A 26,136-nucleotide genomic window follows, 5' to 3' on the forward strand; every position below is an offset into this window, starting at 1 on the left:
GTCTAAATTGTACTGTCAAAACTTAAAATTAAAGAAGAAAATGCCAGAACTACTGATCCATGGAAAGAAAAATAGAGTTAACATTGCAGGTTTATAACTTATATTAGAGCAAGGAAAAGTTAGAGATCTATTATGCTTTAAGTTGCAGAGAAGAAGTGTTGACAATGTCTGGCTGTGTCTGGAATTTACAGGTGGAACCTAAACAGAGCATCAGGGTTCAGGTTAATGGTGAATAGATATCAGTATTAAGGAGACATTTCATCATTTAGCTGATCATTGAAAGTATTCTTGGTAATAATTAGCCCAGTTGGCTTTGTCCTGCGCTTTTATGGATAGGATATACAGGTATGTGAACATTTACATCGGTGTCAGGTTGTTGCCAAATATGTTACAGTACAGGAGCAACTTGATTAAAGAGGTGACTGATTAAGGAGCACAAATTTATGTGATAATGTTATATGGACCCTTCCATACGTGGTCTTGACTGTATCCAGTGCACTCATCTTTCTTGATGACACATAGAGTAACTTGACTGAAGAGTGGCTTTTGTAACAAAGAGCGATCTCAGGAGGGAACCAAGATGGATCATCTGATCAGAAGCATCTTCAGCTAGAGAAAGATTTTAAAGATAAAGATATGAATAGTTTTATTTGTCACATGCATTGAAACATACAGTGAAATGCATTGCTTTGAGTCAGTGGCCAACATAGTTGAAGGACTGTGCTGACGGCAGCCTGCAAGCTTCAGCATCGCATGCCCACAGGTCACTAATCCCAATTTTATGACTTTTGGAATGTTGGAAGAAACCGGAACACCCAAAATAAACCCTCACGTGCAGACAGTGGCGGGAATCAAACACTGATCAGTGATTGCTGGTTCTGTAAAGCAATTGCCTAACCATTACACTACTGTACCATGTGCTTCTGGCTTGAATGCAAGCATATACTGGGCTCATCATCTTTGTGGATAGGGCTTCTTTTTGAAGTCTCCTCTATATATTAGCAGTTTAATTGTTCACCACCACTCATGACTGTAGAGCTTTGATCTATTGGGCCTGAGATTACATAGTTCTATCCATTTCTTGCTGTCCTTTCAGTTGTGTAAGCATGCAGCCATCTGTTGCAGTTTCACCAGGTTAGGACTGTAGATTTTGAAAAGTCTGATACTGCAGCTGGTATGCTATTCAGCACTCCTTTTTGAGTTCTTATTTGATTGTAGTGGTAGCCTGAGGCATATGGGATGGTCCATGATGATGATTTGTGATAGAGCACATTTCAGTGGTACTCTTTGTGGTGGAGCTTTTCATTGACATCTTCTTTTGAATGCTAGATCTTTTCTGAATCTCTACCATAACATGTTAGATGTGCAGATGTAAAATTACTGAGTAGTGCCATTTTGTTTGAATTCATAAGACGTTTAAAAATGATGTTACTGGAAATATCTGCTGTAAATTTCACATACAACATAATACCATCCCATAATGTTTTCAGAATTACTGTGGATGGTGTAGAGTATTGTGAAGGATCTGATGCAGCATAACATTCTTCTGCTGCATCTCTGCCTTTCAAACCTCTTACAAAGTGAAACCAAGCGATATAAGTGACAACAAGGCTTCACTCCCAGATGAGCTTAATGCCTTCTGTGCTCACCTTGACCATCAAAACGTGGAAGGGCCTTCACAAGCTCCCATAGCCCTCAATGACCCTTAGGAAGAAGGCATAGGAGCCTCAGGACCCAAACCACTAGGTTCAGGAACAGTTACTATCCCTCAACCATTAGGTTCTTGAACCAGTGGGGATAACTTCACTCAACTTCACATGTCCAATCACTGAACTGTTCCCATAACCTATGGACTCACTTTCAAGGGCTCTTCACATCTCATGTTCTCGATATTTATTTTGTATTTATTTGTTGTCTTTTGCATATTGGTTGTTTGTCCCTTCTGTTGAGTTTGGTATTTCATTGATTCTATTATGCTTCTTGGATTTACTGAGTATGCCCACAAGAAAATAAATCTCAGGATTGAATATGATGCCATATACGTACTTTGATAATAAATTTACTTTGAACTTTAGGTGCCTATAAAACTGTTCATTTTCCTTTGAGGAAAGGTGGAGCTTCCAAACAAAGAATGACTTATTTATAGTTAATTAGTACCTTGATCTCCTATGGTTCTTGTTAGAGAAACTAAAAATGTATTTACAGGTACCAGTTATGGCAGCCTTTAGAGCTATCCATTAGCATTGGCATAAAAGTTTGGTTTATTAGATGCAAATACTTCATGGAATAATGCCAAGTTGTAATATATCTTGTCATCACCAAGGAATCTTATGTGAATTAACTGAAACCTCTGTACATTTTTGGTCAATCATCTATAAACAGTATATAATAATTGAAACACTGGCAATGACTATTGTATTGATTCAACAGGGCACGCAGAATAAATTAATGCTTCCTTTGTTACTGAGCAAACTGTTTTAGGTGTTCATAACAGTTTCAATTAAAAAATCGACACCATTTTCTGTAGCCACCTCTCAAAATGGCAGGTGAGTAACAGTTCTTCAGTGTACATGGAATAGTAAAAGTACATTATTTTGGTTTCATCTATCATTTTGAAATACATAATTTTGTATCTGTTTAAATCATTTACAGTTATGGAAAAGTTTTCCTTTCTGTAGGCCACATGCCACTGAAAGCCAGGAATGAAATTGAACATGTCAAGTACAAAGTGGATTCAACATCCACCAGAAGAAACGTTTTGAAGACCAATCCAAAGGAACACCCTGGATTTGGTTCCACAGTGTCCCATTTAGGTCATCTTTGCTGCTGGACTTGACCAACAAGATGTTGAGAAGGTTTACATTCCAGCTCAAAAATAACAAAGGTTTGAAAGCAGACAGCATTGATGCTGAAATCCTAAAATTTGGTCGAGAAGAGCTTTAGTTATTAATCCACAATCTCATTATGCACTTCTGGGAAGAAGGGGATATAGCAAGAAATCTCAGTGATTCTATGACTGTAATCATCTTCAAGAAAGAGAAATTTGATTGTGATATCTACAGAGGCGCTTTCCCTGCTTTTTGTTATAGAGACAGTAATTGCCAGCGTTCTTCTTAACCTGTTTTCAGTAGTTATTGAGTAGTTGTCTGAATTACCGTGTAGATTTGACATCTTTACTTTATTGTCACCAAACAATTGATACTAGAGCGTACAATCATCACAGCAATATTTGATTCTGCGCTTCGCGTTCCCTGAAGTACAAATTGAATTAAATATAATAAAAATTTAAATTATAAATCATAATTAGAAAATAGAAAAGGGAAAGTAAGGTAGTGCAAGTCAGTTCTGGATAATTGGAAGGTACGGCCCAGATTTGGGTCAGGATCTGTTCAGCTGTCTTATCACAGTTGGAAAGAAGCTGTTCCCAAATCTGTCCGTACGAATCTTCATGCTCCTGAACCTTCTCCCGGAGGGAAGAGGGACAAAATGTGTGTTGGCTGGGTGGGTCATGTCCTTGATTATCCTGGCAGCATTGCTCCGACAGCATGCGGTGTAAAGTGAGTCCAAGGAATCTCACAGCAGTTTGAAAAAAGTGTAGTCAAATGGAAAAATAGTTGAGCTTGGATTGTTGTTATAGCAATAGATAAGGCTAAGTAGAAACTTGGAAAATTTTAAAAAAGGGGCTAGGATAGATTAGCTTTTATTTGCTTTTGCAGAGGTTCATAAGACCTAATGTTATAGATTTATAGTAATTGGTAGTGGAGATGAAACCTTTCATCCAAAAGGTGGTAGGTTCTAGATATTGATGATTGTGGTAAAGGCAAGAATAGGTAAATTACATTTTTAAAATTATTTTTGTTATTTTGTAACTATTTTTAATACATTTGTTTAATGCTTTTGGTAAATTCAATTTGTCATTTTTCATTTTAAGCTTAGATGGTTAATGGCATTCTAGCCATGGAAGGGCTAAGGATGAGACTGAAGCTTTCAGAAAGAATGGCCATATAGATGATCCATTTTGCTTCAGTGCCGACATCACAAAACTCACTTTGATTTCTTGATTTCTGTTAGCAGTGGATACAGCAAGGGCACTGGGGCCAGTGAATATCCCAGATATCCCATCTCGTGTTCTTTTAGTGTGATAGCATCGCATGCAAAAGCAATTTGTAATATTTGTTTTCTACGATCCAAAGACAATTCAACCCAAGAACATTGGGTAAAGCAGGGCTTCTTGATCAGTGAGCTACTTGTTGATTGGAGTAGCTGGACTGCTGTTGCTGGCAGAGCCGGCCGAGGGGTTGGAGGGGTCCACTGGGATATTAGTGGAGCCCGCCAATGTGTCATACAAGCCAGTTTGGGTTTGAAGGAGCTTATCTGGCTGCAGACCTTGTTGCTGCCCACTACCTGGAAACATTAGAGTTGATGCAGTATATCCGTGGGTGATAGTCTTGGACATTTCACTTGTCCAGCAAGACTGGACAGTGATAATGTAAGTTGCTGCACGCCTGTTACCCTTGTCTAGTGGAGGGACAGCTGACATGGGAGCTGCGTAGCCTCAGTTGTAGTGAGAACTGTGCCTCAAGCCTCAGGCTTGCCTGCTTATGCAGACCAGGAGAAACGTGTGGAAGTGCTGCTGTGTGGTTGAGCTCAGCTGGAGCCTGGTCTCACCTGTTCTCCCACATTTGAGCGGAGAATATATGCGTCTGTACACTCCCGGGAGACTGTACCATCGATTGCTGGATGTTGTTGCTCAGGGTCTTGCATTATATATGTTTCTTTTTTGTGTGAATATGCTTCTTTGCTCGATAGCTTGAATTATGTTATTCACTATTTCTGAGTGTTTGCTATTTTGAATGTGTTATTTGGCTGTACGTATGTATGGTTTGAATGATAATTAAACTTGATTTGATATGATGTTGATTTGAGATGTAGTACTGAAGGCCTATTCAGAACTAGCTGCTTATCTAGTTAAGCTGTTCCAGTTAATGTAGTGGCATGAGCTGTATGATGTGGAAAGTTGCATAGGTATCTCCTGTTCACAAAAAAAAAGCAAAAAAAAACATTCTGGCTGTTCATTGCCCATTCGGTTTAAGCTTAATTGCCTGGAGAGTGAAAGAAGGTATCTTCAATAGTGCTGTTGAGCAGCACTTACTGATCAATAACCTAATATCCATTGTGTTTTATTTTTCTGGACCATTGTGCTCCAGATCTTGATCCATAGATAGACCAAATAATTGAACAACAAAAGTGAGATGAAAGATCTGGTATTTTATAGTTTGTAGCATCAAAAACCAAAGTAAAATTGAAGTTATTAGACATTGAGAAAAATACTAAGATGTTTAAACTTATAAGCCATAAGGGGGAAGATGGTTATCGCTGATGGAGGTCAATCATTCTAGTCTCAGGATAAGACTGCTAATGTACCTATCAATATGGTCCAAGTGCCAGCTCATATGCTTCATCAAAGACTTTCCTTAAAGTTAGAAGTAGGTACCTTGTTTGATCTTCATTTCATTTGCAAATGCTCAGCAAATTATACCTTCCATGCTAGCACAACATTCATGCCTGGCCATATAAATGACAAGTAACAATCACAACATATGAGTGACCATCATCAAGAAGAGTCTCCATTAACCTCTCAACATCTTTGCACAAATTTGGCAGTATTTAAGTAAATTTATTTTATTAAAATCTAAATGTAAATTGTTCATAGTCCTTTGTAGATGTTTCTGGAGAGAAATGGACATTGTGTAGGCAGAGGCTGAGTTTAGTTTTGCACCTAATTAATGGTTTAATTAGGCCCAAAGCATTGAGGTCCAAAGAGTGTGTTGCTATGCTGTCCTATTCTGTATTCTATGCTCTCTCCTTTGGAATGATTGGGCTGACTGTTCATTTGTCTAAGCAAATTTTGCAGCATAAAAACTAATTCACTTCAAGTTTTCTTTGCTCCTGGAATCCAGAATTTTGCTATGTGATTGGGAAAGCAAAGAAGAATGTTCAGTAAGCATGTGATTTTGGTAATTGTGTGGAAATTTTGTACTTGTGGCACTTAAGTGGAAAACTGCCAAGCTTTTAGTGCAGTACATGCAGCTCTGGATGAAGCCACAAACCTCCATTTTCTCTATTTCCATTTTTGTTGGATGACAGTTGAAAGACTAGCAACAGAAATCTATACTTATGCCATGTGCAAATAACTGAATACTGCTGATTTTAAATTAAACTACCCATTCAAGTGATTTGCTGTTTTCAGGAAATTTTAGACTTTCAAAAAATATTATTATATCATTTGTTCGTAGAACTGTGTCTTTGATACTTGATATGCAAGGGAGTGAAAAATTACTGTGGGTAGATGAGAATGTGAAGTTCTGCATATAGTTAGTTCAGCACAGGCTTGTGAAATGGTAGTGTGGGTTTGTATTCCTACTTTTTTTATACAAGCAGTAGTCATGGCTGTTTATGTCATTTAAAACAAAACTTCCTTGCGTCTCCTGCAACAAAATGTCATATTTTTTGACAATTCACAGTAAGGCTAATAAATATCTGAACAGTTGGCCATTTCAATTGATTTTCAACCAAGTGTTATAAAACAAAGCTGTTGTAGAGTTGAATCACTGTCAGCAATCATGGGAATCTCACATAATCTGTATATGCACGGAATTCTTGAAGCTATTGTCAGTTTCATGATCTAATGATCTAATGTCCTCACTGTAGAAGACACTAGCAGTGTGCCAGATGTTGAAGGGTGTGAGGGAAGGGAAGTGAGTGCTGTTAATATTATAAGGGAGAAGGTGCTCAAACAGCTGAAAGACCTGAGGGTACACAAGTCACCCGAACCAGATGAACTGCACCCTAGGGTTCTGAAAAAGGTATTAATAGAGATTATGGCGGCATTAGTAATGATCTTTCAAAAATCATTGGACTCTGGCATGGTGCCAGAGGACTGGAAAATTGTAATGTCACTCCACTCTTTAAGAAAGGTTGAAGGCAGGAGAAAAAAAAAGTTATGGACCAGTTAGCCTGACCTTAGTGGTTGAGAAGATTTCGGAGTCAATTGTTAAGGATGAGTTTCTGAAGTACTTGATGACACAGGACAAGATAGGACAAAGTCAGCATGGTTTCCTTATGGGAAATCTTGCCTGACAAACCTGCTGAAATTCTTTGAGGAGATTACATGTAGGATAGATAAAGGGGATGCAGTGGATGTTGTATATTTGGACTTTCAGAAGGCCTTTGACAAGGTGCCACACATGAGGATGCTTACCAAGTTAAGAGCTTGTGGTATTACCAGTAAAATTACTGGCATGGTTAGAGCATTGCTGATTGGTAGGAGGCAGTGAGTGGGAATAAAAGGATCCTTTTCTGGTTGACTGCCAGTGAGTAGTGGTGTTCCACAGGGGTCAGTGTTGGGAATACTTCTTTTTATGCTATATATCAATGATTTAGATGATATGTTGCCAAGTTTGCAGATGATACAAAGATTGGTGGAGGGGCAGGTAGTGTTGAGGAAACAGGCTGCAGAAGGACTTGAACAGATTAGGAGAATGGGCAAGAAAGTGGCAAATGAAATATAATGTTGGAAAATGCATAGTCATGCACATTGGTAGAAGAAATAAATCTGCAAGCTATTTTCTAAATGGGGAGAAAATCCAAAAATTTGAGATGCAAAGGGACTTGGGAGTCCTTGTGTAGAACACCCTGAAGGTTAACTTGTAGGTGAGCCAGAGGTGAGGAGGGCAATTGCGATGTTAGCATTAATTTCTAGAGGTCTAGAATACAAGAGCAGGAATGTGATACTGCGGTTTTGTAAGGCACCTGTGAGGCCTCACCTTGAGTATTGTGAACAGTTTTGGGCTCCTCATCTAAGAAAAGATGTGCTGGCATTGGAGAGGGTTCGGAGGAAGTTCACAAGGATAATTCCAGGAATGGAAGGGTTATGATATGAGGAACATTTGATAGCTCTGTGTCTGTATTTGCTGGAATTTAGAAGGATGAGTGGGGATCTCATTGAATGTTGAAAGGCCTCTATGGTAGATGAGGATAGGATGTTTCCCATGTTGGGGGGAGTCTAGGACTAGAGGGCACAGCCTCAGGATAGAGGGATGTCCATTTAAAACAGATGCAGAGAAGCTTCTTTAGCCAGAGCTTGTGGAATTTATTACCACAGGCAGCTGTGGAGGGAAGGTCATTGGGTGTATTTAAGGTAGAGCTCGATAGGTTCTTGATTGGACAGGGCATCAAAGGTTATGGGGAGAAGGCCGGGCAGTGGGGCTGAGGTGGGGAGGGGAAAGAATCAGCCATGATTGAATGGCAGAGCAGACTTGATGGGCCAAATGGCCATATTCTGCTCCTATGTCTTGTGGTCTAATATTGCCTAATGTCAGTAGTTCATAATAAGGTAAGAGATAATTGGCCCTCAGTATAATTGCCATCTCTTCAGAACTGAAGGCAAAATCTGATCTTCTTTCTAAATCCGATCTAAATCTTCTTTCATTGAAGTTGTTTCTTAATACTTCTTTAGACTATATACTACATTATATGAATATTTTATACTGAATAGTAATTTAAAGGGCTGGTGCTTCTGTATGTTTTACAGTTACAACACAATGACATACTGTAATTTTGAATCCTTGTGTATGTGATGACCATTTAACAAATTGTTGTAAGCTTTAGTTTATTTATTGTGTAGCGCCTGCAGTTGAATTATTTTCACATGTGGTCATGCTTGAATCTGGATTATGAAGTGCTAAACAATAAAGAGATACAATAATTCTTGCTTCTAATCTGTATTACTAGTATTCCAATTCAATGACTATCTTGTATGTACAATGCTTGAATTACAATATAATGCAGAATTTGAATGCTATGGATGCTGGAAATTTGAAATGAAAACAGAAAATGTTCGAAATGCTTTCCATGTCAAGCATCCTTTGTGGAGAGGAAATACATAGTTCCTGTTTCAGATTGATGGCCTTTCATCAGTCCTCTTGAAATAAACAAATTTCAAAAAGTTGTATTTTTGTTGGGTATTTACATAATATAGTAAGACAGTTTAACTATTTTTAAAACTAATTTTGGAATCTGTGCCAAAATGTAAAGTTTAATTGCAACACTAATCAAGCTTCAACCAACCAAGGTTTTTTAAATTTTCTTTAGACGTTCAAGTCCGTAGTGGGAAAGCCTGTGCTTCATTTATTAATTGCAATAGAATTCTTCGTGGATAAACAACTGAATTTTATACCTGGGGATAGTGCTTTCCAAGTCTACCAGGTAGGATAGCAATCAATTTTTTGCAATGTCGGAAAATGATTAATTATTTCAACTTTTCTTAATGGAATGGAAGTATTTTATTAAATTAGATTGCAATATTTGAAAATGACCTGCTTTGTAATAAGCATGATCCATGACATTTTATTATAGCGTTGATAATTGTGTAAGCGGATGCACACATTATTGACCTCATTTCTGCAATAAAACCACAACTGCTCCATTATCTTTCCTAGTTAACTCTCTGGTTGAAGCTGACCTCATCAATCTTCTTTGGTTTACCTGTCATTGTTTGTTTGCATGAGCTCTGCCAGTGGAACAGCATTCATCCACTTCTGCATTTGGAATACTTGCTTGCCATAAAACAAAGGTTTTGATCGCCAGTGAAATGACTGAAATTGATTTCTTAAATGATAACATCTTATTCCTTGTTCTCTCTCCATCCTGATGTGCTTTCTGACAGTGTATTTTAGCAAGTTATTTTAAATTGTCAAAATCATCACATCATGTCACACATGATTCATTGTTCAGCAAACAACTTACTTTTTTTTATTATACATCCAATTGTGTTTCCTGTATTTATGCCTTTTTCTAATCTAACTCCCTTAATCCCCCCCCCACTCTGATTTCTACCTGAAAAATCCTTTCTTAGCCTGTTTGCTAAGATGCCTCTCACCTATAGTGATTGCAGTTTCTGATGTAGCCCCCCCTGCTCCCCTTCCCTCTGTCTCAATTTGGTGTACTAGATAATCTCTTGTACTCATGTTCAAGGACATTCCTGGCCACTTTCTGATATTTTTCACAACTTACAACATGGAAATGGTATATCCCACATTATTTATAATTGTACTTGATAATTCCCAATATCTTGCCTTCCATTTGTAATAAAATATCTGCATCTGTTAATATTGTAATCAATTATTTGCTCTGCTAAGTTGCCTTGAAATCAAGGTTAATATTTATTCTCCTCATTTAATCACTATCATCCACTTAGCTCTCTCAAATTCTAGGATGTGCAGACTAACTCAAGTTTCTGACAAGTAGTTGACTTAGTGATAGTTCTCAGATTAGTTGGACCAGGATTACTTCCTGTATCATGCAGTAATGAGTTTAGAAATCAGAAGGAGTTGGTGCAGAAGTCAGGTTTTAAGATGTGTTTACATCTTCAGGAGCAGAGATGACCTGTACTAGAAGGATGGGTTGAACCTACAATGACTGTCAAGGAGGTTCACCAAGTGGTGGTTGGGTTGTTTAAACTAGTGATGCAGGGAGTGGGAGCCAAAATAACACGGTAGCAGGAGGGGAGAGAGAAGCTTATGCAGTAAATAGAGCAGGCAGTTCCACTATACACAGCAGCCAGGGATGGATTGGGAAACATTAGAAGGCTGATGAGCTTAACTGCATTTATTTTAGTGCAGGGAGCCTTGAAGGTGAAATGGATGAGCTGAGAGCATGGATCAGCTTGTGCAATTATAATATTGTGGCTGAAGGAAGGACAGGATTTAGCTTCCAATGATCTTGCGTGTAGTACTTTCAGACCTGACCATGGGTCGGGTTGTGGGGGTGGGTGGGAGGGAGGAGCCTTCCAAAAGGGAAGAGATGTTACGTTGCTGATTCGGGAGAGCATTACAACTATACTGAGGGAGAATATACTGGCAGGATCAGTGAATGAAGGTACATGTGTGGAATTTAGAAATAAGAAAGGAGTGTCCACTTTGGGATTATACTATAGGCCTCCAAATAATCAGTAGGACTTGGAAGAGCAAATATTTAGTGAAATAGGAGCATGATGTAAAAGCAATAAGGTTGTAGTGGATAATTTTAACTTCCTCAATATTGTCTGCAATTTCCTTGGTATCGTTGAGACATAGATGGGGTGGAATTAGTTAAATTCATTTTGCAAGGTTTTTTCAAGCAGTATATCAAGTGTCTCGCCAGGAAGGAAGCTGTACTTGACCTTGTTTCAGAGAATGCGGATGGGCAAGTAGAGTAACCCTTGGTGAACAGTGCACACAATTTGGATAGCTTTAAACTACGGTAGTTGTAGAAAAGGTTGGACTCAGAGTTAAGTTTTAAATTGGTGGGGGCCGATTTCAATAGTACAAGTCCTAGTGAAAATAGATTGAAAGCAGCTGTTAGAGGTGGGAAAAACAACATGCAATAAATGAGAGGCACATAAAAGGAAATATAGGCTGAAACTCTAGTCAGCATTTTTGGGATGTAATTCGTGATGGACCATAGAATATGCTGGACCATAAAATTGCTTCTGATCAATTTTCTCTAAGTAGGAGAACCATTCTTTTTTATCTAGTACAGAGCACTCCACAGGTTATGTGGAGGTTAGTTCCTGAAAATCATTGTTAACCTGGATTCTCAGTAAATTGGAAATGCCGTCAGCTGACAATGCAAATGTTTCACGGGGAGAATAACTAGGTATAGATTGTGCAGATCTTAGTTGAAATTAGTTAATTAGTACAACAGATACAAAACATGCCATACCTGAAAGTTTCAACCTGTGGTAAGAATTCGGAAGCAGCATGACCCTGTATTGGGAAGAAGCAGGGGTAGCAAGATTAGGGAACTGTGGTTAAAAAAGAAGTTTTAAGTTTAACCAGAAAAAAAAGAAAGTGTAGGTTTGTTATATCAGTCTTTTGATGCTTACTGAGCATAACAGGGAGATCTTAAGAAAGCAATTAGGAAGGCCAAAGATCAACATGAATTAGCCCTGCCCAAAAGAATTGAAGAGAATTTCAAAACTTTTTGTAAATATATGAGAAGCAAGAGGGTACTTAGGGAAAGAGTAGGTTCCCTCAGCCTCCAGAGGGCCTTCTTTATGCAGATAAAGGATGTATAGGAGATAATCTGAATAAATGCTTTGCCGGAGAGAAGTATTGTGAGATGGGGAATGTGTGCACTGCTGGTCTGGAGCATATGTGTATTGGGAAAGAGGGGGTGTTTGAGATTTTAATGCACGTGATGGTGGACAAAATCCTGGGCTTGATGAAAGCTATCTTAGGGTGCTATGAGAAGCAAGCAAGGAGATTGCTGGGCCTCTGAAACAGACTTTTGCAGAGTGTTTAGCTATGGGTGAGGTGCAAGAGGGCTGCAGTTGAGCTACTGTTCCCATATTATGGTTAAGACAGGAAACTACAAGCCAGTGAGCCTTGTGTTGGTAATTGGGAAATGTTTGGGAAAAAAATTCTTAGGGATAGGAGTTAGGATATCTTGGAAAGGCAGGGACTGATTTTGGGGAGTCAGTATGATTTCGTGCTTGGGAAATTACGCATCACGCATCTGATTAGTGGAGCTTATGAAGAAAATTGAAGAAGGCAAAGTGGTGGGGATATGATAGATAAAGACTTTAGAAAGACTTTTAACAAAGTACCACTCAGTTGGCTGGTCCAGAGAGTCGGCATATGTGTTCCAAGATGCTTTGGTAAACTGGATCCAAAATTGCCTTTGTGATTGGAGGAGAGAGTAGTGATGGATGATTTTTTTTTCTGACTGGAAAGCTATAATCAATAATGTACTGCAAGAACTGATTCTCAGACCTGACTTCAATGAGAATGTTAGTTGTTTGCTGATAAAGATTGGAGGACTTTTGGATATTGAGGATGGTTGACTAAGTGATATAGATCAGCTGGAAAGCTTGGCAGAGTGGTGGAAGGTGGACTTTAATCTAAGGAAATGTGAGGCAAAAACGCATTTTCTGGGTCATCCAGTACTGGCAGGACATGTATAGTAGTATCAGCAGAGTTCTTGGAAACATTGTTGTACTGAGGGACCTTGGAGCACAAATTCATAGCTCCCTGAAAATAGCAATGTGGGTGGGTATGGTGTTGAAGGAGGCATTTAACTTGCTTTCCATCATGGGTAGGGTTATTTCATTTATGAGCTGGGTCATAATGCTATAGCTGAACAAGACATTAGATTTGGAGTATTGTGTGTAGTTCTGGTCACCACATTATAGGCGTGATGTAGTAGAAAATATGCAACAGTGATTCACCTGGGATGTTGCCTAGAATGAAAGACTTGAGTTGGATTGACTGATTTTGTTGTCATGGGAATGCAGGAGATTGAGGGGTGACTTTATAGACATTTATAAAATTGAGGGGCATATATGGGGTGATAGTCACAGTCCACCATTTTTTTTCCCAGGTGGGGTATTCTGAAACTAGAAGTTTAAGATGAGAAGAGAAATCAAAATGATCTGAGGGACAAGTTTCTCTACACAGAGAGGTGGGTGTATGGAACAAGCTGCCTTAGGAAGTGGTGCAGACAGGTATAATCAAAGTGATCAAAATATCATTCAACAAGTACATGAACAGGAAAGGAATAGAGGGAAGTGATGTAAATGCAGGAACATTGATTAGCTTAGATAGATATCTTGATCAGCACGAATGAGTGGGGCTGAATATCTGAGACTATATTGGTGAACTTTATTGCTGGTTGTTTCACTTGCTTCTGATGCATTCACCTGCACTTCAGCGTCATCCTGGAAATATGATATTTGGTTTTCTTTTCCCCATGCCCAACCACTTTCTTAAACAGTACTCCTTTGCCTACTTCACCTTCATTTTCTCACAAGTGTGAATTCCTGGACTTATTTATTAAGGCTGATGAAAGGTGATGCTCCATTTCTCCCAGCATTCTTTATACCATGCCAAACATTGCATGTGCCCCATCTCTGCTTTCAAAGCATGGTCATTAATTGGAATGCCTTTTCCTCCTTGTACCCTGTTCGTATTACAGTTCTTGTTATAAGACCTTGTATTCCTTGTCCCCCTCATGAAAGCTAGCCCAACATCTTGCCTTGGGTAGTTACCCGTACATTTTTTAACTTGTTATTATTACATTCTTTATGAAAAAATCACCCACATCTATCGTTGAAAAACACTATTCTGTTTCCAATTTCTTTCTCAAGTCCTTGAGAATGCCTCATATTTTAGATATCTTTACCCTCATTTCCAAAATTCACTACTTAATCTCTTCAGTTTAACATACTGGTATCTTTTGCATTTTGTCTTTCCATCTTTTTGAAAAATGCATAGAGAAAAATTAGTCTCCATATTTTAAATAGCATACCCAATGACTTTGATTATCATTAATTATTAACAAAATATGCAATTATCTATATTTAGCTAATGAACAACATGTGAGTGCTTATTTACAGTAAGGTATTTGAAAAGGTAATTCTGGAAAATTTGCACGTGGTGTGTTTGCTTAGATGATAAGGGAATGCCGTTGTGGTATAAGCTAAAATTGGATATGAATTACAGTTCATAAAGTGTGTTAAATTTGAAGTTTAAATTTCAATTCTTAAAGGATCTTAGACATGTTAAGATTAGTAAATTTCCTTAATTTGACTGTTTATTGTCCTGAATAGAGTTCATCTTCACTGTGCCTGCAGGTTATTTGCACTCTTACCAATGTTGCCAGTGAAGGCCGATTTTTTTTTAAAAAATATATATTTTTGATGACCTGATGTGTAATCAATGACTTTACTGCAAGCCATAAGCAGGGTGAATGGGCTCCTAAACTGACTTGATTTTTGACTCTTTTCTCTAGTTGTTTTTTAATCCTAAATCACTTGATGGGCTAGATCTTTTTTTTCGCCCTATAGAAATGTTATATTTTAGTCTTTCATTTGACTGAAGTTTTTCCACTTCAATTTTAATACCATTTAAAAAAATTAACTTCCACAAGAAATTATCAATGGAACACTCAGTATTTATTCATTAAACCGGGAAAAGTAACGTGAAATCGGGAAAATAGAATAACTGGGAAGATTATAAGTAAAACATTGGAAGCAAATGGAAAAGTTTCTATAATTATTGACAGCTCTTGTGATTTTGGTTCTGTTCTAACCTGTGGTGCTCTCTATGTGGAGTTGGTATGCTCGCTCTGTGACAGTGTGGATTTCCTCTCACATCCCACAATGTGCAGGTTGGTAAGTTAATTGGACACTGAAAATTGATTTTAGTGTGTATGTGTAGTACGATCTATGTGGACAATAGTATGCGTTAGGGCAAGATTAGTGTAAAATTTGGATGATCAATGTAAACTCAGTGGGCTGAAGTTACATCTCTCTGTGACAGAATGGATTATTTTATAATGGTTCTCCAGACCGTGATGAACCCACAAAACAAATTTCACACACAGTACATAAAACATAATGCTACCACAAAAAGTTAGTAAAATGTAATTCAAAATGCATATAGTGAGCAGCCCAGGTAAACAGTAAACAGCATACTGTCCTCATGACAAGACCTTGCTGATGGCAGGGTATTGGTCTCACAGCCTGAGGGAAGAAGTCGCTACCCAGTCTGGCGGTCCTAGTTTTGATGCTCCTATACCACCATCCTGATGGTAATGGGTCAAAGAGATTGGGATGGCTGGTAGAGATCCTCAACAATGCTTTGGGCCCTTCATATACAAGGATCCAAGTAATTGTCACAAATAGGAGGAAGACCCCAGTGATTTAGGGTGCAATAAACAAAATACTGTATTCAATTCTGGTCCCCTCATTATAAGAAGAACGTGAAAGCTTTAGAGAGGGTACAGAGGAGATTTACCACGATGCCATCTAGTTTAGAGAACATATTTTATGAGGATAGGTTGAGCAAGCTAGATTTTTTTCTCTTTGGAGCAAAGGAGGATGAGAGGTGACTTGATAGAGGTGTACAAGATGATGAAGAGGCATAGAGAAGACATTCAGTGCCTATTTTCTGGGATAAAAATGACTGATATAAAGAGGGCATAACATTAAGATGATTGAAAGAAAGTACAGGCGAATGTCAGAGATGGGCTGTTTACACAGAGAGTGGTTGGTGCATGGAATGCGCTGTCAGGGGTGGTGCTGGTAGGGACATTTAAGAGACTTTAGGGACATTTAGGAGACTCGTAAATAGGTACATGGATAAAAGAAAAATGGAGGATGTTGTGTATTTAATTTTTCAATAATGTAAATATATTTGATTAAGCATTTTTTGTTTAAATAATTCATTGCAGGTTATATATAAAAATACATGAATGGCAAATGTCATCACACCACTACAAAATAAGTGAGCGCTTTACTAAACTAAAAAACTAAATGTACTAGCTATTCCTGGCTCCTTGTTTTCTTTTGATTTGTTATTTGAGTTACAAAACATAACGGTGGTGACAAATAAGTTTTAAAACAAACCTGAGATAACTACCTATTTAAGTGCGGTGAGTTATTAGAGTTTAAGAAAAAAGCGCAGCACTTTTTCTTTGCAACAGGAGAGAAGCAGTTGATTTTTTTTGAAAAGCGTAGCACGTGCTTCTTTGGGAAGGGACAGAAACAGTTGAGTATAAAACAAAAAGCAGAAAATGGACAAATTCATGGGTTCATAAACAGTGAATACTGGTTGTTAATCATAAATTTTAAAAAATACAAATGGCTGACTACATCAGAAAGATAGACAAGTTCAATTGCACAAACGATAATTGTGTAATATATACAGGGAGAATTGAGCAGTATTTTAAAGCAAATGGAGTAGCTGATGAGAAACAAGTGCCAGTTTTACTGAGGGCAATAAATAGAACAAATAGTTTGCTTAGAAGTTTAACTGCTCCAACCAAACAAGCCAAAAAGAGTTTTGTTGATATCATGAAAGTAATGCAGGAGCATTTAGAACCAAAACCATTGTTGATTATAGGACGCTTTAGGTTTCATAATTAGAATCTAAAGGAAGGGGGCCCCATTTCATTTTACGTGGCTTAATTGACGAAGTTGTTTAAGCATTGTCAGTTCAGTGACGGGCTTAATGATACACTAAAAGATCCTTTAGTTTGCGGGCTCTTACTATAAGCGTTCACAAATGGCTCCTAACTCAAGCACAACTCATTTAAATGAGCAGTTGAAATCAATGCAAATAGCAGCCAGAGACACAATTGAGTAGCAGTCAGGAATGAAAATGAACGTGAACAAAATTGCAGCATCTAAACAGAAGCTGGCCGAACAAATTGTGTTACTGTTGTGGCAGGGGCTCACATACACCAGCCCAATGTAGGATTAAAGGTGACACTTGCAGAATATGCAACAAGGTGGGACACATACAAAAACCATGTTGGGAAGACAAAAATAAATGGACTGCACAGGGAAGATAAAAAGTCAAGCTGTAGTTTCAAAAAAAGCACTTATCTGCATGCTGTGAATGAAAAATCTGATAACGAGAATGACACAGGACTGGGTAGCCTTGTGATAAACTATGTGAAAACTAATAGAGAAACAATATGGCCTACACCAAAAGTGAACGGTAAATTAATTAAAATGGAATTGGACTCTGCTCAGCTGTTTCAGTTTTTATCATTCCACAAAATGAATGTGAATGATGTTTCAAAGATACTAAACTAAAGCCTGCAGGTATCCAACTAAGAACATATACTGGAGAAAAGATAACTCCTGCGAGAATGACATTCATAACAGTGAGATGCAAAAACCAACAAGCCACATTGGGCTTGGATGTGGTAAAACAGGAGGGCCAACATTGTGGGGTTAAGATTAGATGAGACAATTACAACTTGATTGGAGATCTATCCACCAGTTGCATGCCACATCCCCTGCAATAAAGTCAACTGAAGGCAAATTAAGAAAAGTACTGAATGCCACAGCAGTGTTCATGGAAGACATTGGAAAACTCAAACATATCAAGAGTAAAATAGTGTTACATGAAAATGTCACCCCCAAGTTTTACAAAGCCCATCTGGTTGTCAGTGAGCTAGATCACATGGAAATTGAAGGAATTCTTTCCAAGGTTGGGTGGAGCTCATGGGCAACACCGGTGGTCACAACTGACTATGGAAATGCTGATGGATTGTCCATTTTACCCATGAAAAGGAAATACCTGAAAAATGTACAAAAGAAGATGCCCCTCTTGATGAATTCTCCCTAATGCAAATCAGATGTAACTCTGTTTTGTTTAAGTGTGCTCATGAGTATTCGTGTATGGTTGGATGACAATTGAACTTGCAAGTCCCCTTAATACAGCAGAGGTGATCTAAAGGGAAACCAGAAAAGACCAAACACTGTGTCAGGTCTAATTGGCAGCCCAAAATGGCTGTCACATGCAGCAGAAACTCCAGTTCCCCATTTTTACCAGTGCCAGGATGAACTTGCCCTTGACAGAGGTTGCCTTATGCAGGTATCGAGAGTTGTTGTATCATCCAAGCTGAGAGCTAAAGTGAACTCAGCAGGTCGGGCAGCATCCGCTGAAAGAAGCAGTCAACATTTCAGGTCGAGACCTTTCGTCAGACCCGAAACGTTGACTGCTTCTTTCAGCGGATGCTGCCCGACCTGCTGAGTTCATCCAGCTTCTTTGTGCGTCTTGATTTGACGCGGCATCTGCAGTGTACTTTGTGAGAGCTAAAGTGTTGGAAGATCTACCTGCCAGTCATCTTGGCGTGGTCAAAATGAAATTGTTGGCTTGAAGCTCTGTTTGTTGGCCTAGGATAGATCAGCAGATCAAGCAACTTGCCATGCACTGTTTGGGATGCCTCCATGTCCAGAACAAAGGTGTCCGGAGCTCTCAGAACCAGTTCCTGAAGACCCAGAGTCAACTCCTATAACCACCACGGAGGAGGACCCAGAACTTCAGACTGTTTCACAGCCACAAGTTTCTCCTGCCAAGGAGAATGACTGCCCTTGTCAGGAAAGTTGTTATCCCACAAGAATAAGAAAAGCTACACAGCAATCAAATCTTTAGGCCTGAATGGGACAATTTAAAATCTACTATGCTGCAAAGTGAAAACAGATTTGAAGATCCAGTGAGTGAAACAGAATAGGTACATTTAATGTCAGAGAAATGTATACAACATCCTGAAATTCTTTTTCTTTGCAAACATCCATGAAAAACAGAGAAGTGCCCCAAAGAATGAATCACAATAAAATGTTAGAACCCCAAAGCCCCCAGCCTCCAACTCACCCCACATGCATAAGCAGCAGCAGCAAAGCAACAACCCAGATTCCTAGTGAGCACATTAACTGTTTATTTATAAACAAACAGTGAAACACTAAACCAGGCATATAGCTAAAAAAGTGCTCATCTATGCTACCTAAAGCTACACAAAACTACAATACTAAAAATTCGGTAACCCTCTTAACTCAACAGGTGTTCCAATAAATCTCCCCAGGTTATAAAACTGCAAAGTTAAGCATGCCACAAATGAGTACGTAATTAAGTCATTGTGGGAGACCTGCCTCTGTCTGCTACGCTCTTCCCCAATGGTCCTTAACCGCTTGTTGTGACTTCAGCCTGAAGCAGGCCCTGGAGAGAAAAAAAGAGAGACTAAGTATATTGCATAAGCGATTCTTGTATTCCTCAGATGCCAGGAACCATAAACAGGCAACCAATGGGGAAGAGCTGCTGCATCCTTTAAATGGGCCAATCAACAACTGACAAGGCAGAAGTGGCTTTCGACCAGCAAATGAACTAACAGCTCACATAACACACACAAAATGCTGGTGGAACACAGCAGGCCAAGCAGCATCTGTAAAGAGAAGCACTGTTGACGTTTCGGGAAACGTCGACAGTGCTTCTTCCTATAGATGCTGTGTAGCCTGCTGTGTTCCACTAGCATTTTGTGTGTGTTGTTTGAATTTCCAGCATCTGCAGATTTCCTCGTGTTTGCTCTTTAACACCTCACATAACATGCCACCCCTTGAAAGACATGATGCCGTGATAATCACATAACATATGCTGTGTCTTTCTATATCGTTATTATATAGTATACTGTATATTTAGATATATATGTATGTAATCGTACCTAAGTTGAGATGCATTCTATATTGAGTTGGAGTTGATAGCTAAGCAGGGGGGAATGTTGTGTATTTAATATTTCAGTAATATTATAAATATATTGTTTGATTAAACATTCTTTGTTTAAATCGTTTATTATGGATTATCTGTAAAAGTACGTGAATGGCATACATCATCATGCCACCACATCATAAGTGAGTGCCTTACTAAAGTACAAAACCAGAAGTACATGTTATTCCCAGCTCTATGTTCGTCTGTTGATTAGTTTTATGTTTTAGAATTACAAAACATAACAGAGGACTATGTGGGAGGGAAGATGTAGATTGATCTTAGAGTCGATTAAAAGGTTGGCTTAATATTGTGGGCCAAAAGTCTCCTTTGTTTACCATTGCTTTACTATATTAACATGATGTAAGATTTGGACTTGTTTATAACAAAACAGGAATAGTCCTTAAGCTGGAAATTTTCTCAAAATATGTACAGTATCTAAAAAAAAGTCCTTGGAATTTCCTGGCCAATACTAATCAATTAATCTCTGATGACAAGGAGGAGACATTAGTGCCTTAGGGACATGTAATGAAAACCACAAGCTCATCTGCCCAAAACTACCTTGTGCTGAGCAACAGTCATTGATGAAAGGATTATCTCATGGTGATTATGCAGAGAACTAGATATAAAGTAATGGTGTACCATCATTAGACGGGGTACCATGTGGTAGTGATGAGCCAATTTGTGGAAGCTACAAGTACACTATTTTTTAATAAAAATAAACCTAAGTGAGTGAATTGTTAAAGCAAGAAATTTTAAATGCCAAATATCTTTTGAGATTAGAAAAATATTTGTGGTATCAAAGCTGATATTTTGTAGCCTATTGAGTGCTAATTTATTTTTATATGTCATTTATGCAAAGTAAGGTGTTCTTTCCTGTGCCCACAAGACATAACAAGTGGAGGAGAAGAAAACTCACTGTCCGTGGCTGTGAGAATTTTATTGACAGAGGTTAAATTTAAGTAGTTTTAGAAGCTAATAAATTTGTATTTGAAATTATTAAAACATATAGTAGTGTGAGGCTAGGAATACACAAGCTTAAGATAGCAAAATATAATTTAGCCCTAGGTGTCATAATTAAGCTATAATTATTGGGACATCATTCCAGCGTACCAATCAGTGGTGAGAGCAGTGCAGACAGGAGGATTCTTGCAGGTTGGCAGCACTCGTTTAAAAGGAGAGCTTCTTGGACATTTGGTGTCGTTCTGGTGGCCCAGTCGGTGGTGGGAGCAGCCCAGAGAGGAGCAAATAAAAGTACAGAAGGGACAAACTGAGTGGCCATTGTTGGGAGTGGATTAGTGGTAAGAATGAGAGTATTGGGCTTTGGCTCAAAGGAGGCTTTGGCTCAGAAGAGGTGTTGGCTCTTGGTAAGCTTCTGGGTAAGTTTCTGCTAAGTTTCCGTTTTTCCTTGCTGTGCCAGAGGTACTTAATATAATTTAAATGGCCATTGTGTGTTCTTCATGCCGGTTGTTGGAGTCCTGGAAGACCCAGAGTCTCCCAGGGAACTACATCTGCATGAAGTGCATCCGGCTGCAGCTTCTTGAAGACTGTGTTAGGGATCTGGAGCAACAACTGGATGACCTTCGGCTTGTACAAGAGAGTGAGGTTTCTGTCACTGAGTGTGGGTCTGTGGTGCAGAAGGGAAAGAAGTAGAAGAGGGCAGTGGTAGTGCTAGAGGACTCAATAGTCAGAGGAACAAACAAGAGATTCTGTGGACGTAAACGAGACTCGTAGATGGTATGTTGCCTCCCAGGTGCCAGGATCAGGGACATCTCGGATTGCGCCCACAGAAGTTTGAAGGGGGAGGGTGAGCAGCCATGTCTTGATACATAATGGTACCAATGACATAGGAAGGAAAAGCAAAGAGGTACTGAAGAAAAAATTTAGAGAGCTAGGCAGAAAGCTGCGAAGCAGGACCTCCAGGATAGTAACTTTTGGATTGCTACCTGCGCCACGCTCCAGTGAGGGTAGAAACAGGATGATTTGGTGAATAAATGCATGAATGAGAAGCTGGTGCAGGAGGCAGGGCTCCAGATTCTTGGATTATTGAGATCACTTCTGGGGGATGTATGATCTGTACAAAAGGGACAGGTTGCATCTGAACCTGAAGAGGATTAATATTCTCACAGGCAGGTTTGTTAGAGTTGTTGGGGAGGGTTTAAATTAATTTGGCAGGTGGTTGGGAACCAAAGAAAAGAGAATCAGGATAGGATGGATGGTAAAAAAGCAAAGATAGCATGCGGTCAGACTGTTAGGAAGACAGGCAGATGGTAGGAGAAAATTGCAGCCATCAGGTGAGTATCAGTGCATTAGGGATGCAGAATCAAAAAGGCTAGCAAATACAGTACTCAAAGTGTTGTATCTCATGCATGGAGTATAAGAAATAAGCTGGATGATCTTGTTGCATTTTTACAGATTTGGCAGGTATGATGTTGTGGCCAACACTGAACTGTGGCTGAAGGATGATTAGTTGGGAGCTGGAAGTCCAAGGTTACACATTGTATTGGAGGGAATGGAAGGTAGCCAGTCACCACAATGTGATTGAGTTCAACTTCAAATTTAATAGGGAGAAAGTCTAACGTAGCAATATTTCAGTGGAGTAAAGGAAATTGCAGTGGTGGAGGGGAGTTGGCCAAAGTTAATTGGAAGGAGATGCTGGCAGGGATGACAGCAGAGCAACAATGCCCTGAGTTTCTCAGGAAAAATGAGGAAGGTGCAGGATAGAAGTATTCCCAAAACAAAGGAATACCCAAATGGCAAAATAGTACAACCGTGCCTGACAAAGGAAGTCAGAGCCAATGTAAAAGCAAAAGGGAGGGAAGAAATCAAAATTTAGTGGGAAGATAGAGGATATAGAAGCTTTTAAAAACCTGCAGAAAACAACTAAAAGAATCATTAGGAGAGAAAAGATGAAATATGAAAGCAAGCTAGCAAACAATATCAAGGTGGATAGAAAAAGCTTTTTCAAAAATAAAAGAGAGATGAGAATGAATATAGGACAGCTGGAAAATGAGGTCGAAGAAATAATAACAGGGACCAAGGAACTAGCAGATGCATATTTTGCATCAGTTTTCACTGTGAAAGATACTTGGCTGTGTGCCAGATGTTGAAAGGTATGAGGGAAGAGAAGTGATTGCAGTTTCTATTTCAAGGGAGAAGGTGCTCAAAAAGCTGAAAGAACTAAAGGTGCATAAGTCACCTGGACCAGATAAATTGAACCAGAGGGTTCTGAAAAAAGTAGCGGTACAAATTGTGGAGGCATTAGCAATGATCATTCAAGAATCTTTGGACTCTGGCATGGTTCTGGAGGATTGGGAAATTGCAAATGTCACTTGACTCTTTAAGAAAGGAGGAAGGCTTCAGAAAGGAAATTATAGACCAGTTAGCTTGTGCTCAGTGGTTGGGAGATGTTGGAGTCAATTGTTAAGGATGACGTTATGGAGTACTTGGTGACGCAGGACAAGATAGGACAAAGTCAGCATGGTTTTCTTACAGGAAATCTTGTGTGAGGAACCTGTTGGAATTCTTTGAGGAGATTACATATAGGATGGATAAAGTGGATGAAGGAAATGCTGTATTTTTAGATTTTCAGAAGGCCTTTGACAAGGTGCCACACATGAGGCTGCTTACCAAGTTAAGAGCCCATGGTATTACAGGAAAATTACTGGCGTGGTTAGAGCACTGGCTGATTAGTAGGAGGCAGTGAATGGGAATAAAAGGTTCCTTTTCTGGTTGGCTGCCAGTGAGTAGTGGTGTTCCACAGGGGTTGGTGTTGGGACTGCTTCTCTTTATGCTGTATATCAATGATTAAGATGATGGAATAGATGGCTTTGTTGTGAAGTTTGCAGATGATACAAAGATTGGTGGAGGGGCAGGTAGTGTTGAGGAAACAGGCTGCAGAAAGACTTAGACAGATTAGGAGAATGGGCAAGAAAGTGGCAAATGAAATATAATGTTGGTAAATGCATAGTCATACACTTTGGTAGAAGATATAAACGTGCAGACTATTTTCTAAAAGGGAGAAAATCCAAAAATCTGAGATGCAAAGGGACTTGGGAGCCCTTGTGCAGAACACCCTAAAAGTTAACTGGCAGTTTGAGTCAGTGGTGAGGAAGGTAAATGTAATGTTAGCATTCATTTCAAGAGGTCTAGAATATGAGAGCAGGGATGTGATGCTGAGGCCTCACCTTGAGTATTGTGAACAGTTTTGGACTCCTTATCGGGGAAAAAAGTACTGGCATTGGAAAGGGTTCAGAGGAGATTCACAACGATGATTCCAGGAATTAAAGGGTTATCATACGAGGAATGTTTGATAATCTAGGCCTGTACTCACTGGAATTTAGAAGGATGAGGGGGGATCCTATTGAAACCTTTCAAAAGTTGAAAGGCCTAGACAGAGTAGATGTGGAAACGATGCTTCCCGTGGTGGGGAAGTCTAGGACAAGAGGGCTCAGGATAGAGGGGTGTCCATTTAAAACAGATGCAGAGAAATTTCGTTAGGCAGAAGGTGGTGAATTTATGGAGTTTGTTGCCACATGCAACTATAGAGGCCAGGTCGTTGCATGTATTTAAGGCAGAGCTTGATGGGTTTTTGATTAGCCACATATCAAAGGTAACGGGAAAGGCAAGATTAATTGGCATTAGAGGTGTTGAAAGTTAATCAAAACTTCATGTGGACAGCTGATGATATTTTGAAGTCAGTGAAGACAATGGAGCCTTAGGTGTTGGGCATGTTTCACATCCCTCCATTACTGTTATTTTGTCTATCTCTGGCAGCCCCCTCTAAGGAAAGGGATGCTGTTTTCGGAAGACCTTTCTGGAAAATGTCTCACTACTCGTTTGTCTTGAGTACGCACTGCTGCAATGTCTCTGTTGCTGGTAGTCTCACTGACTATAGCTACCCCAGGTTGCTGTTGTCTCTAACCCTTGCCTTACCACAAATTCCACAATTGCAGTGCCTTTTTGCCTTGGTGAAACTTTCTAAGAGGGTATGTCCAAATTGGCAATAATCTAAAACCTCTCGTGTGCCATAATAATTTTGATTAGAGATTGCCATTGATTAGTGAATTGGTAACCATAGTTATGGATTTTTTAAAGGTAAAAGGACGTGTTCTGTTGCTTATTTATGTATATTCATTGTTTTACTATTATTAAAAGTATAACAGATTGAAAATATTTTTTTTTAAAATTAAAATTATTAATATTAATCATTCAAAATAAAATAAATATTCATAATATTTATGGAGGCACTAAACTACATACAGTATTTACCATTATTATCACTGAATATCCAGTGTTTACAAGCCAAATACTAATGTGTCCATCAGGTCTGTTGAGAATTTCAAAATATATCATCCATTGTCATGTGTTCTTGCAAGCATCTAGCTGGCACTAAGCTGGCGTGAGATGCTTCATGTGAAAACATCTCACTGCTCTTAAGTTGTAAAAAAAAATCATTGCTGCTTCATTTGGCAGCAAAGATCATCATTATTTATCTTCTTATTATAGGTGGGGTTTAAAGAATTGAGGGGCAGCACTGTATGCCAACAAAATTTTTTTTATGCAGTCTTAGGCATCCATGCCATAGGGCTGCCAGTCTTGACCTAAACTATACCCATATCATTTCATCTTTAAAGTCTATCCATTGTTTCTTTTTAATTTGTCTGCCAGTTTTTTATTCTAGCTGATCCTGACAGTTTCCTTCTTATTCCATTTGAAATGCCCTCTTCTTAAATTGGGAAGTTCTCATTTAAATTATTCTCTGCCCTTGTCACTTGTAAACCTGGACTTAAGAGTACTAATGAGCACTGTACCCTAACTATTCCTAGAGTGCCCCATGGAGATCAAGAAAGTTCTCATTGAAGCTCCTTTCTCTTCTTTATCCTTAATATCAATTAGTATTGGGATTACCACTTGCTCTACATCTCTTGCATCATTGTGTAGTTTCCCACCAGATTTGCCCAAATGATTGATCCTTTGTCTTTCTGCCCCAAGCATGGAGGTCCTTCTTGCAATAGTTAGTTTCCAGAGTTCTCACTGTTTT

At 38.9% G+C, this 26,136-nt stretch overlaps 1 protein-coding gene across 3 annotated transcripts in view; it reads left to right on the forward strand.

The window, feature by feature from the left end:
- jmjd1cb (jumonji domain containing 1Cb) overlaps positions 1–26,136 on the forward strand; it is a 178,832-nt gene that overhangs the window by 74,023 nt on the left and 78,673 nt on the right. Inside the window, exon 3 of one of the 3 annotated variants that reach the window (XM_073027229.1) lies at positions 9,154–9,267. The exons of 1 other annotated variant lie outside the window; for it this stretch is intronic. In XM_073027229.1, coding sequence (XP_072883330.1) covers positions 9,154–9,267 — 114 coding nt within the window. Of the gene's footprint in view, positions 1–9,153; positions 9,268–26,136 lie in introns of those variants that run through there. One more of the 3 variants, XM_073027231.1, reaches the window with a different exon arrangement.

Source organism: Hemitrygon akajei, chromosome 23 (assembly GCF_048418815.1).
Source record: "Hemitrygon akajei chromosome 23, sHemAka1.3, whole genome shotgun sequence".
NCBI classification, from domain to species: domain Eukaryota; kingdom Metazoa; phylum Chordata; class Chondrichthyes; order Myliobatiformes; family Dasyatidae; genus Hemitrygon; species Hemitrygon akajei.